The 13,527-nt window shown below is 39.5% G+C and overlaps 1 protein-coding gene across 1 annotated transcript; it reads left to right on the top strand.

Annotated features, from left to right (window-relative positions):
* The first annotated feature begins 4,249 nt into the window (after positions 1-4,249).
* Positions 4,250-12,447, top strand: znf839 (zinc finger protein 839). Its single transcript, XM_058399623.1, has 7 exons — positions 4,250-5,353; positions 6,496-7,410; positions 7,545-7,733; positions 7,998-8,090; positions 8,596-8,742; positions 10,012-10,128; positions 11,026-12,447. The coding sequence occupies exons 1-7, from the start codon at positions 4,466-4,468 to the stop codon at positions 11,692-11,694; spliced, it is 3,018 nt and encodes a 1,005-aa protein (XP_058255606.1). The 5' UTR covers positions 4,250-4,465; the 3' UTR covers positions 11,695-12,447.
* Positions 12,448-13,527: the final 1,080 nt, after the last annotated feature.

The following is a 13,527-nucleotide window of genomic DNA, read 5'->3' as shown; positions in this document are numbered from 1 at the left end:
GTAAAATTCTTGTATTAGTTGAAATGGAATTGTCTGTTAAATTGAGTTTTCTATTAACTCTCTCTCTCTCTCCCCCTCTCTCTGTCTCTCTCTCTCACACACACACACACACACACACACACACCTGGGCAGCTGATCCTATCCTGCCCTTATTATTGAAGGCTGTCAACAGATTATTGATACACACTGTTAATTCAGTCCTCATTTCATTTAATTTACTTAGTGTCCATGTAATTAATTAGTTGCCATCTGCGTTGATTAAGCCGGGCTTATAAAGTAACAAAATATCTCAATCCCATGTTTCGGCTGTTACTATTTATGACGTATGACGATACAGGTTTGAAAATGACTCCATCAGTTACTGTTTTGGACAGAAAAACCCCACTATTTTGTTAAAATATTTCTTTTGTGTTAGCTATTGTAAAGTAATGCTAATGCAATCAGCACTAACTGACACCAGCAGCTATGTGGCACAACATCATAATTTTCTGCTGGCTGTCTTGCAGAGATCATCCTGATGTCATCCTGCCATACTGTAGAAGTAGGAATTAGCCTGCTTTACATTATTTAAAAAGAAAATGTCCCAAAGCTCCACAATTAGACTTAATAAATGGGGATTTGTCATCAGAATTGTATAATTTTCAGTTTCTGCTTGAAGAAAATGCTGCTAACTGATCACCTTTCTGTCACTGTTCTTTTAATGAACCTCAAACACCTTGTGTTTTGGCTCAATTGGTTGAATTTCCTTGGCCCAGCATTCGACAGTGTATCTTGTAATTTTTTCTAGATTTGTAGTGTTGCACCTCCAACCTTCAATCTTCACAATTAGCATTATTTTTCTTTTCTTAACTGTCATCTGGATACCTCATTGTGTTGAACGCTTCCAAGCCATGTGGTGATATAGCTATTTGCAATTAATACTGTCTTCCTCTTATTCTCATCTACCACAGTGAGTGTGCTTTCTTCTACCAGATTTTATAGCTTTGTAGAATTGTTTATGTTTCTTTTGTTAGCATTACTAGCCTGTATTCGCTTATCATGCGCTGCTGTTTTCTATGTTGTCTACATTTATCGCACAGTAAGTAAGTGGGACTCCTGCTTTAAGCTCTAGACCCCAATAAACAACTTGTAGGCAGACATGACTTAGTTGAAATCAAACATCATTCAGTATGGAGGCTCACACTTCACAACAGAGTGCTCCTTACAGTCCAATGGTCAGCCCTCCTTTTAACCCCTTTATCAGAGGAGCATGAGGATCAAATGTCTAAAGATGAAAGTAGAAAATTCTCCCAGGTTGATTGTGACCTAATACATGGGCCACCATTTTAAAGGCCATTTTCAGCAACGTCTATGGAACGGTCTGGTTTTGCCCTGAGTAAAATTGGATGTTGAAGTGCAACCCCTTTGTTGCACACTTTCAGAGGATGCAAGACAGTTTGTTATGTCACAGTGCAAGGCTTTGACTGGCAGCGCTTACAGGAGATCTGGGCTGTCCTCAGCTCGCTTGCAGATGAACTGTGTGGGAGGTGTTTTGGCTAATATGGTGAATCGCATGCAGGGCAAGTAAGGCTGAATATCAGATATGCATAACCCAAATACTAAGTGCAGACACACGAATAACTCCTAATGAGAAAATATTACAAGTGTACTCCTCTGTGAGCAAGAGCTCTGGACACCTGGGCCAGGTTAGTGCATGGCAGATTGGTCTCTTTTGGGCATTGGAAAATGAATTAAATTTGGTGACCTAAAGGTGGCACCTGAATGGACCACTTGAACAAATTGGCTTCATTATTTCTGAAACCTGTGCTCTTCTATCCTTTTGAGGTTGGCCCAAAGAGTGGCCCTCTGCAAGACCTTCAGTGTCAAATTTCACTCATCACACAGAGGATTGTGCTAACCACATAGGATGGTGGCCCTATATCTTTAGCCAGGAAAATAATTCCCATATAAAATTCCATGAACCACTCACTGAATGGCAAGTACATCACTGTGTTCTTTCACTGAAATAAAAACTGCAGTTCCTGCAATTGAGCTACTAGGATGGCAGCCACACTTCTGACTTTCCAGATAACATCCTCTGGAGCCATTAAAGAGTAAGGTCATCCAGGACACATGCATCCTCCTTGTCCACATTATGATGCTTGTTCACATAGTAAGCTTCCTAAATCTAAAGGAGGACATGTAGTTCGCTGGCATGAGGCTAGATTCACAAGGTTTACTAAGAATGCTAACCACCCATCACCCCATGTGGATATTATTATGCTTCCCTGTCATATTCAGCTAAGCTGCCACATGCTGTATTATCTCTGTTTAGGATGATGGACTGATGACAACAACAGTGGCATTTACCCTAGGCTTGCTGAAGCAATGGGCAGTCTCATTCTGGTTGATGTTAGTGCCCAATTGGAGAGAGATAATCAGCATGGTGTTAACCAACAACTCATGTGCTCATCTGCAGTAGACACACTATTGTTGACCAAATGTACATCCAGGGGAGTTGCATCTGACCCATTTCTGAAGAGCATTTGGTGAAGTGCAGATGGATTATTTTGCCAGTGCTGAGACAGCTGGCAAGTGCCTGGTTCCCAGTACTGCTTTGAATAGTTGTCCAAACACCCTGGTGGCTTTGTCCCTGAACAGATTTGTTGTCTTAAATGGACTGTGAGATCTGGCACCCTCAGCAAGCTTGCCCATGTCAGTGGGGCTGAATCTAATGCGTACAGTTTAGCATTCTCAAAAACACTCAATAACATTAGAGCCTTTAGCAAATTGACTAAAGTGAATGGTATCCACACTCATCAGTTGGTTGAAGAGAAATGCAACTTTATGAATAACCTTTAAAGTACCTAATTCTGACCATTGCCCCTACCTGCTGTAAACTCAATCTATTTTTTTTTTTAAAGCAAACTATTAAAAATAAGATTTTTTTTTTTTTAAAGCAAGCCACATTCATTCTTGACCTATTTTTTGGTATAGGATTAATTGAGTGGTCTGAATTGATGACAATCATGTGACACAAATATTTTATGATATACCACACCAGCCTTGGCAAAAAATGTCTTTATTGACATTGCTTTGTGCACAACATGCTTGAACAGGTTTTGAGCTAATTCGGTGAGGGAAAATTGTAATGCTACAGCACACCAGTTATTTAAGACAAATGTGTGCTTGATTGTGTGCAACTTTGTGGCATCAGTTTAGGGAAGAACCACATATGGGTTTGATGGTCTGGTGTCCACATCCTTTTGATGACACAATGTGTTGTTTACCAACAAGGTGCATATAGTGTAGTAAATGATACATATAAAAAAATTTACAAAACATGCAACGTTGTGGGAACCAACCCAGCAACAAGTAAAGGTATCATGTTTCTTCATCAATATTTTAATTCGTTATCCCTGATTATTTTTTAATTCCCATGAATATACTGACTCGCCCTGAAAATCAACTAACCATCTGCTTCAAAACAGAGTATCTCATAAATAAGCATAAATGGTTCGAAAGAGAAAACCCAGACCGAATGATTCCTATCAGCATGCTGCCATCTGCTGAACACAACTTGGTATAACAGTGTATCTCTATATTAGCTGAACTACTAAACAGGTATATTATAATATATACATATACATACATACATACATACACATACATATACATACATACATACATACACACACACACATAATATATATATATATATATATATATATATATATATATATATATATATATATATATATATATATATATATATATGGCTCTGGAAAAAAAGAGACCACTGCCCAGATTTTAACCCTATTGAAAACCTCTGGAAAACCTCTGGAAGATGGATGGTTCCTTTAAATATACACTCTAAATAATTAAAAATAATAGTTATATTTTGAATTTCGGAGAAATATTGTCAGCAGTTCACAAAAAAGAAACAGAACTGTTCATCTCACCAATACATGCACCTGGAAGAAAAAAACATAAGAAACTGATTTTGCAGTGGTGTCTTATTTTTTGTTTATAGATAGATAGATAGATAGATAGATAGATAGATAGATAGATAGATAGATAGATAGATAGATAGATAGATAGAATTTACTGACCTATCACATGGGCATTATGTAATTATGCCCAGCTGTGTCCTATAAGTTTAATATAACGAGAATGTGAAAACACAGGTGGCAGGGGGCAAATAATGCCACGTTAAAGATTCCGGAAACGGAAATGACGCCATTTGTTGTTATCCACCGCCCACCCCCTCGCCATTGTAGCATGGATGCGAGTGTCTATCGCCTAGCTACCGTTACAAAGCTATATAGAATTATTTCATTTGCTGGCCAGTACATTTTGGTCAAATCTCAGATTTGTGCACACCTTCAAGATTAAATTATACCAGACTGCGGCTTAGTGTTCTCCATTCGAGAGCTTTTACGTGAACGTTTTGAGAGGGACTGTCTAGGCTGCTTCCATAATCAAAATGGCGGACAACGAAGAGGAGAGCAGTAACACGAACGGTACCGCTTTGGCAGAGGTCAGCCCTGTAAGTGTGAGCGGAACTCAGACGAGCGTATCGGCCACCACTAGCTCTCAAATTGAGGGTGAACACGGAGATGGCAGCGTTAAAGTAGTGGTCAGTAGTGAAGGGGGCGGTCAACAAGGCCTGTCACAGTTGGTAACCATACACAGCGAGTCGAGTGCGGATGCCAAAGCTGCCGACGGATCTTCCGAAGTGATCGGGCAAATTTTGAGCGGCGAAGTGCTGACGTCGTACGTGCAAGCGTCCGATAACGCGGAGGACACCGTGACAACAGAGTGCACGACAATCAGCAGCGATTTTCTGAATGCTCTCGGGCCCGCGACCACCATCATTTACGTGCAGCCTGACGGGAGTTTCGTGGAGAGCTCTGGGCTCTCTGTCGAGGAGCAGCAGCAGTTACTGGAGCAGCTTTCCAAGCAGCAACTCGTGCAGGTCACCGGAAACGAAGCGACTCGGCTGATCGAGCAGAGTCAGGCACCGGCACCCGCACCAGCACCCAAACCTGCCCAGAGCTCCAAACCATCTATAATATCTAGTGTGGACGTGCAACAGGTTATAGATCACGTTAACAAGTCGCAAGTGCGCGCGCAGGCAGAGCAGAACCGCTCCCACACTGCGACCCCTAAAATCCTGCAGAGGGGCGTCCAAGCTCAGACTCCTTCCTATATAACTCTAGAGGCGGGAAATGTCATTTCAGGACAACTGACGACTACATTACAGCCACAGCCGTTTACTATCGTGCAGAATGCATCACAGCAACTGCAGAGTGCCGCAAAACAAGTGGCACTACATCAGTCACAAAACGGAGCACAACCCATTCAGCAAAAGGTAAGGGTTCTGTAAAGCATGCAGAACTAGACCTCTTCTATTGTAATCAAAGGTCTCTGAGTAAGGAGAGGAAAACTGCCCTGTGGACAATGCATTAATCTCTCAGGGGGCCCCAAAATACTTACTGATGACCATGTTTCTACATATACAGTTTAGGGAACACCATGAATGACATGCCAGGGCACCATGCATGCACACACAGGCGTTCACACTTTCAGATTAGCCAATCCACGTACTACCATGTTTTTGGGAGATAGCCGGTGAATCCACCCAGACAATGACTTGAGCTCAGGATCCAACTTGGGACCTGCATTATGTGCTGAGTCACCATGCTGCCCCACATCTGAACAGTACAATAAAATCCTCTCCCTCCCATAACCTAGCTTGCAAGGAAACAGAGCTCAGAGTGACGTCGCAGCAGTTAAGGGTTCTTCAAGGGCCAATTAGTAATAATCATGGCGGTGCAAGAGGTGTGACCCTTCAGATCAGTAGTTCTGAGCCTTCACTGTTGAACTAGTCTTATTACGTAGTATTATATCACATCTTCACAGTCAGTTATAACACGTCTTCCAGATTAAAGTGCAGATATATCGATACTGTAGTAGAAAGAGTCTAGTAAAGGAGGAAGCTCCTTGGCTGCAGGGTAAAACACCTTCCAAATTCATCAACAAAACCAGACACCTAGTTTATGGTATACTGTTATAACCCAGGCATGTTGGCTAAGTGTTCTTTAGTTCTGTATAAACAGTTGGTTTGATTCTTTTGTCAAAACTGGTCAAGTTATTTACACCTACTCCGAATCCTTGTGCATGTAAGGTTTTGAAAGTAACCCTCACTGTTAGTGAGCTATGTGTGATCGAACCTTTCATAATGTGAATTGTGCCACATTTTCCTCAACTGTTCAGAGCATCATGACTGCGATTGCATAAATTCAAATATTATCATAATGCATGCTGTGTATTAAAAGTAATTACCAGTTTAGCTAGCAAGCTAAAATATGACATCTGGTTAGATCAGTTTTTAACCAAAATATCCTACACACTGTAGCTTTAATTCTGTATAATTTGGGATAATTATGCATCAACATAAACTAACTGTATAATTACAATAATTCTAAAATATTTTTGTCTTTGAATCTTCAGCTAGCTGAGCCCATCCACATTCAAGTGCAGGCTCCACCGAAACAGGAAATTAAACGCCAGGCTACACCCATCACCATCCTTCAGCCACAAAGCTTGCCAGTAAGCCAGTCTGTGGTGAAAGTCTCCACTGTAGGCACAGTCAGTACTCCTCAGATCATCCACATCACACCTGTGCCTGGCCAGCAGCAATATTTTCTACAGAATCCCGGAGAACCTCCCATTCAACTTCTCCTTCAGAAACCGGCACCTGTGGTTAGCAGCATTTCAGTTCCGATTGTGCATAAAGTCCAAGCTCCTGCCTCTTCTAACTCCGTCACTGCTGGAAAGAGTCCTGCAGCCAAGCCAGCTGCGGTCTCCATCCATCCCACCTTGATTTTAACCCCTTCCACTAGTGTTTCATCGACAACCACCAAGACATTAACTCCGCCCTCTAAGCCCACAGCAATTGTAACCAAGGTAAAGGCTCCGGCCGTTGAAAAAGAGAAACCCAAAGTGAAGAATCGCCAGAAAAAGCCTTTGAAAATCCAGACACGCTCTGGTCGAGTGTCTCGGCCACCAAAGTATAAGGTAAAGGACTACAAGTTCATCAAAACCGAGGACTTGGCAGAGAGCCATCAGTCAGATTCTGATGACTACTCTGAGATCAGTGTGGAAGACGAAGAGGGCAGTGAGGGCAGGAAGAAGACAGATGTTGATGGTTTGTCTCTCCGCAGCAGAGCTTTTAAATGTGAAACTTGTGAAAAGTCCTACATAGGCATTGCGGGTTTGAACAGACACTATAAACTTAAACCCGCTCATGACAAAAATCAGACATCAACTCCAGTTGTGGAAGAAGACTCCAAACCCACAGAAGAGCAACACACACAGATTGAAGCAGCTAAGACAAGTCCTGTGAAGGAAGCCACGACTCAAAAAGTTAAGATGTCTCTTCTTTACGTGTGCATATAGATAGGAAAATTAAAACTTTTCTTTCCTTTAGATTTGAAAAAGTCTCAGCATTGCAATAGACATGGTAAATTCATGACCTGTTTCTGTTAAAATGTAAACAGGTACAAGCAGATTCTACAAGACAGATCGTTCCACGGCGGCCTGGGAGACCTAAGGGGTCAGGGAAGTCCAGTCTTCCCAAAAGGCTTGGACGGAAACCAAAAAGAGGGAGACCGGGTCGGCCACCTAAACACCAAACAGCGCTTACTATGGAGCAGCAGGCACAGAGACGGAGAAGTCGACTCACAGAGGTAGAGCTCACTAAACTGGAACCTTACACAACATCCTAAGTTATTACAATGTTCTTATAATACAACCACAACACCAGGACCTTGACGGTTGTAAATGTACTTAAGTGGATAATTGTTTCACAGCCATTTTTAAGACTTATACAATAACTATATAGATGTTGATGAATGTTCTATGATCACAGTTGCTTAGAATGAATGGGCAAGGTCCCAAACTCCTGAGGATAGAAATATCAAGCTCTGATTATTTACAATCTCTCCCTCCAGTTTATACAGCAGTATGATGATGAAGACCTGATGGAGATTGTTCTTCCTCGCCTGGCTAAGGTCATGACCGTATGGAAATTTGTGCTAATGAAGGTATTGAATACTTAAACTTAGATATTTAGATTAACACGAGAGATACACTCATTCTTTTTGAATATGGGTAGTTCATAAATTTGTTTTGTGCAAAAACTCTAGCATTCAACCTGCTGTGGTTAATCTAGCAATAATAGCATAATAAATGTAAACATTCAATCATTTGGTGTTTCCTATTTTCATATTTTTGGGATTGTTGTAGCTGAAAAAAGGCTTTGGTTGAATGTGTGTTGGGATGACGTCACACCACGTGTCTTGGCTTAAAGTTGCGGAAAAATTTGCTATAATTATTACAAATTTATGTTCATTGCTGTGATTGCAAAATCCTGAAGGGACTGATTAGCTACGATAGACAACAGCTTTTATTCATAAGATTTAAAACCTGTTGCTCAGTTTCTGCATTTTGTACAGGTTAAAAAAAATGCATTGGGATTCATTTTAAAGCGGAATAGTAAACTGTGAGGATCGTGTTGGATGTTTCATTTCACATTTTCTTTACTTGAAGGTAGAAAATGGCCATTTGTCCAAGCAGCAGTTCCCCAGTGTATATCGTGAATTTGAGCAGCTCCACAGCCAGGTGAAGAAGATGGCACAGGAGCACTTTAGTATTTCGCCAGCTTCCAGAGCAGCTATAGAGGTCACCAATATGGATGTAAGTAACCTGTTTTAAAACACTTTAATTTAATGTCAGTGGACCTTTTCAGTTAATTTCGGTGATTGTTTTTCAGCTATTGAGTGCAAGGTTCTCATTGAGTGTCTGAAAGATGTCAAAAGTTGGATGAAGAAAAAGCAGACGTTTTTTGTTTTTTGGACGTTTGGCCCTCCTAAATGTACAACCAGTTTATCAAATCACCTAGAAGTGCTCTCTCAGTATGGAGAGATGTTAAAAATGATGTGAGAAGTATGAAGCATTTATGGTTAAAATCTTGGTGTTGTTTTTTTATTTGACCAACAATCAGACCACTCCTCTCAAATCAGGATGTGAAAAAATTCATGCTTGGGTTTCTGAACTTTATACACAGAACTCAATAATTCAGCCATGGCATGCTGTCTGTTAGTCTTCTGTCACCTTCTATCCCTTTTGTGAAGCATCACGTCACTCTGGTTAGAGCCTCTCTGCAATGGCTCCCGGTCCAGTACAGGATCTAATTTAAGGATTTTAAATATGTTTTTTAAAGTACTTAAAGGACTAGCCTCTTCATATATTGTGGATGTGCGCTCTCGGTACTCAGCTCCGAGGTCTCTAAAAGCATGGTCACTCCTGATGGTCCCACTGTCTTGGTTGAGGCCCAAGCATGACTTGCTTTTTTTGCACCAAGGCTGTAGAACAGCCTACACCTAGGTGTCATTCATGCCTCATCATTTTTCAAATTAAGTCTAACTTAAAGGAGAAGTTCACTTCCAGAAGAAAAATCTACAGATAATTTACTCACCCCCCTGTCATCTAAGATGTTCATGTCTTTCTTTCTTCAGTCGTAACGAAATGATGTTTTTTTGAGGAAAACATTTCAGGATTTTTCTCCATATAGTGGACTTCAATGGTGCCCGTGAGTGAAACTGCATTTTGGAAGTTCACAAAGAGCTGGAGGAAGAAAGGTCTTATCTAGCAAGACGATCTGCCTTTTTCTTAGAAAAATAAAGAATTGTGTACTTTTTAACCACAACCTCGTCTAGCACTAGCTCTGGGATGCGCATCTACAGTTTTTTTATTTTTCGAAGAAAATGACCGATTGTTTTTCTAGATACGATAATTACTATTACATCTCTCATTATTTCTTATTTATTGTGCCCTGTCTGCATTTTTGAGTCTGAATTTTATTCATATGTATGTACAGGATTTTGACCAACTGTTGTTGAACTGTTGCAGTTACACTTATTTTACGTTATGTGCTAAATGCAAACTACTTCTGTCTCTCTAAAGGTCTTAAAATCGCTGGGTATTACTGATCCATCGAGTACATCAACACCCCTGAACTCTTCTAATGGACAACAGTGTACAATACGAAATCAAGCTGCAAAGAGTCCACGGAATATTGAGGTGAAACTCTAGTTTTACTTTCTTATAAACACCTTTGCCATTGAAGATGGAGCTGCTTAAATTATTATTGGCAAACGAAAAATTCGTGTTTTCTTCCAGTGCCCTATCTCTTTCAGTGATTTCATGCTTGGCTTTTTTAGCTTTCGGCTTCTAGCACAAGTCTGACATGTCAATCTATGGAAATTTGAACCCTAGGATCAATAAGGTTATAAACTGGGAGACGAGCAGAAAAATCAAACACAGAATTGTTTTAGTGAGGGGAGTGTTAGGAGATTTACAAAATGTTGAATAGAAAATATTTTAGTTTTGCCATATAAACACTAATATCTTTATTTAAGCTTTATTACTGATCCAAATATCCAAAGGTGTGCCAGATAGCACTTTTTCTGGAAAAAAAAGGCAAGTATGAAAATGCCATTTAATTCATATGGATTATTAAATGTTGTACTATAGTATGCCAAACAATACTGTTGTATCATATTATGATACTGTACTATATTATATTATATTATATTATGCCAAGCAATATTATATTATACTAAATGATAGTATACCAAAGGTGATATCATTTACTACCAAAGACAAAAGGTTGTTTAGCTAACTAGAGACGAACAGTGCGTATAGGGATGCAACATTACCAGCAGAAAATATAGTGGAAATCTAGTGGAGGAGTATTTTATGTTACCTTAGTTCTTGTCGTTATCTACAAATGAATTAATTTGTACAGTAAAACCTGTATCTGCAAATAATAAGTCATGTTTTTATTGTTTGACCCAAAACAGTCTGGTATAGCGTTATATGTCGTCTCTTAGAAACCATCTAAATATGTTTGTGAAACATATAAAGTTATTTGTCTTTCATTTTTTGTCAAATCTCACAAATTATTCTGATTTATAGAATACCAGGATGTTGCCTCCAGCAAAGAGGTTTAAAATGGAAAACTGCTGTGGAGAAAACGACGACTCCGCAGTTAATCAGAACGGCATTCAGAAGCACGAGGCTAATGACGACTCCATGCTGCTCCGGGAACCACAGGTGGTCCTGACCCGTTTAGAGAGCTTGAACACTGAAGCAGACCCTGCAACAAGGACAGAAGAAGCAGCTATGGACACGGGAGAATGCCTTCTCGATCCTGAAGCTGGCAAACCTCAAGAAGACCCTGACGGAGAGCTTACAGAAGTTCTCAACAGCAGCGGGAGCGTGGACATCACGGATCAGGTGAAACAGCTGGAACAAGTGCTGAGCTCAGAACCAACAGATAAGGAAATCATGCTGAAAGATGAAAACGGTAACCCTCCACAAACGGAAGGTTTGGACGAGGCAGAAGCTTTAGTAGAACCTGTTATCAGTGAGGTGGTGATGCAGTCTGTTGAGGCTCAGGAAGAAACTCTTTTTATTCAAACAGCAGAGGGCCTCGTCCGACAGAGCGCTGAGGAACTTGCCTCCAAGGGAATAGTGATTGTAAATGGGCCTGATGGCAGTACAGTGCACATCGAGGCTCCAGAAGGAGTTCCTTTAGAGACTGTCCATGCGCTATTAGGCATCGAAACGGAGAGAAAAACCTGAGAGAAAAAGTCCAGCATCTGAACCATTTTTGAAATTTCTCAGCCATTTCAAGACGACTCTATCAGCATGGCGTTTTTTTTTTTCCCTCCCCAATGAACTTTTTATTGCAGATTTTTGTATATTTGTAAAAAACAAAGTATTATTATTATTGTTCCAGATTTTGTGCATTGTTTTGGTTCAGTCTTTTGTTTATAAAACGTAGGCGTTTGGTTATCATAGACCTCATACCTTCACATTTCATTGCCAACATTGCGTGTCTTCACTTACTACAGCCATGGCAGATCACAGTAGCTTGTATACTGTATACTCTGAAAAAATGTACAGTACAACAGTGTGAAACACTTAATGCTGACTTTAAATTGCTTTAAGCAACGAGGAACTGCTCTTGATATGTGTTTTGGTTTTAAGCCGCTCAATAATGATTTATAATTTTTCAAAATGTGCATTTAGTTCTTTCTGAGAGGAAAAATAATGAAATTGTTGTTCAGCTAATATGTACAGAATGCCCAGAATCAGACGAAAAGTTAACAAGTGGAAAAAACATGTCTTAGGTGTGTAAAATCCCCGGTTACCAATTTGTTTCATTGTTACATGTTATATAGTAGTTTGTCCAGTTCAATAGTTGTTTAAAAAGCACTATTTTATTACTTTTTATATAATCTTTGGACATACTGTGTTTTTTCAAACATCTCGACATTTGTAATACGAAGAGAATACATAAACAGATGACATTAAACCAATATTTGTGATTGAGCTTTGGGAATTGGGGCTTTTGTATTATATACCTGAGCAGTCTACTAAAAAATAACGACTTCTGTTTTTGGGGCTTTTTACTTGGACCTGATTCCACTTTACCTGCAGTCAAGTCAAGCTCCTGCTTTCTTCCCCAAATGCAACAGAGAATTCAATCCAAAGAATATAAAAATTTCAGAAAAATGATATATTGAAATTTTTTTATTTATATTTATCACTAATGAGCACGCCAGAGGTGACAGTGGCAAGGCAAAAACTCCCTGAGAAGAAGAAACCTTGAGAGGAACCAGACTCAAAAGGGAACCCATGCTTATCTGGATGACACCGAAGCATGATTTACAGATTTAGTGCTTGTAATGATTTATTATAAACACTTATTTTAATACCCTGATCATGTAGAGCTTTAGTGAGGCCACAAACCCTTTCTGTGACTATTGTGGTAAAAAAAAAAGATTATGAAACAGTTGTACACTACTGACCATTAGCCAAACCATTAAGTAAAACCATGCAGGCTGTTAGCCAGAAGTTTTGCTCTTTGTCAATACAAATTACTGTCTTATCCCTTGATAAGGAAACATTTCCTGTTAACCCATTTAATACATCCACACTTTAAGGCTGTAATGTGTACATAAATATCTTATAATATTACAATAAAGAACAGGAAAATCATTAAAGGTTAAAAACAACAAAATATACATTTATTGCTCAACTGATTTTGACAGGTGCCCTTTTTCAGAAGCATATTAAATCAAAGTGGTTTAGTTTCCAACGCAATGGAAATTGTTTCAGAAATCAGCAGATTTTAATTGATTTAATGAAGCAGATTGCTTTTTTTCCTCTACTCTTAAAAACATGTTCATGAAACAAAGATACAATTACTTTAGAGAAAAGTGGCTCTTCTGTTCACATGCTTGGTAAGTGTGATGTAGATTTTAGTTGTGCACACAGATGTACCAATTTCACCTAGCTTTTCAGAGAAACTAGATATGACATGATGAAATAAACAGGACAGGGTGGATAATAAATCAGTGATAATATCTTTCCAGAGCCAATCTTCCTCATCCTATTGAATGCAAATTA

The sequence above is a fragment of the Hemibagrus wyckioides genome, linkage group LG09 (assembly GCF_019097595.1).
Source record: "Hemibagrus wyckioides isolate EC202008001 linkage group LG09, SWU_Hwy_1.0, whole genome shotgun sequence".
Lineage (NCBI taxonomy): Eukaryota > Metazoa > Chordata > Actinopteri > Siluriformes > Bagridae > Hemibagrus > Hemibagrus wyckioides.
The sequence above is the reverse complement of the archived record's forward strand: the minus strand, read 5'-3'. Positions and strand labels throughout refer to the sequence as shown.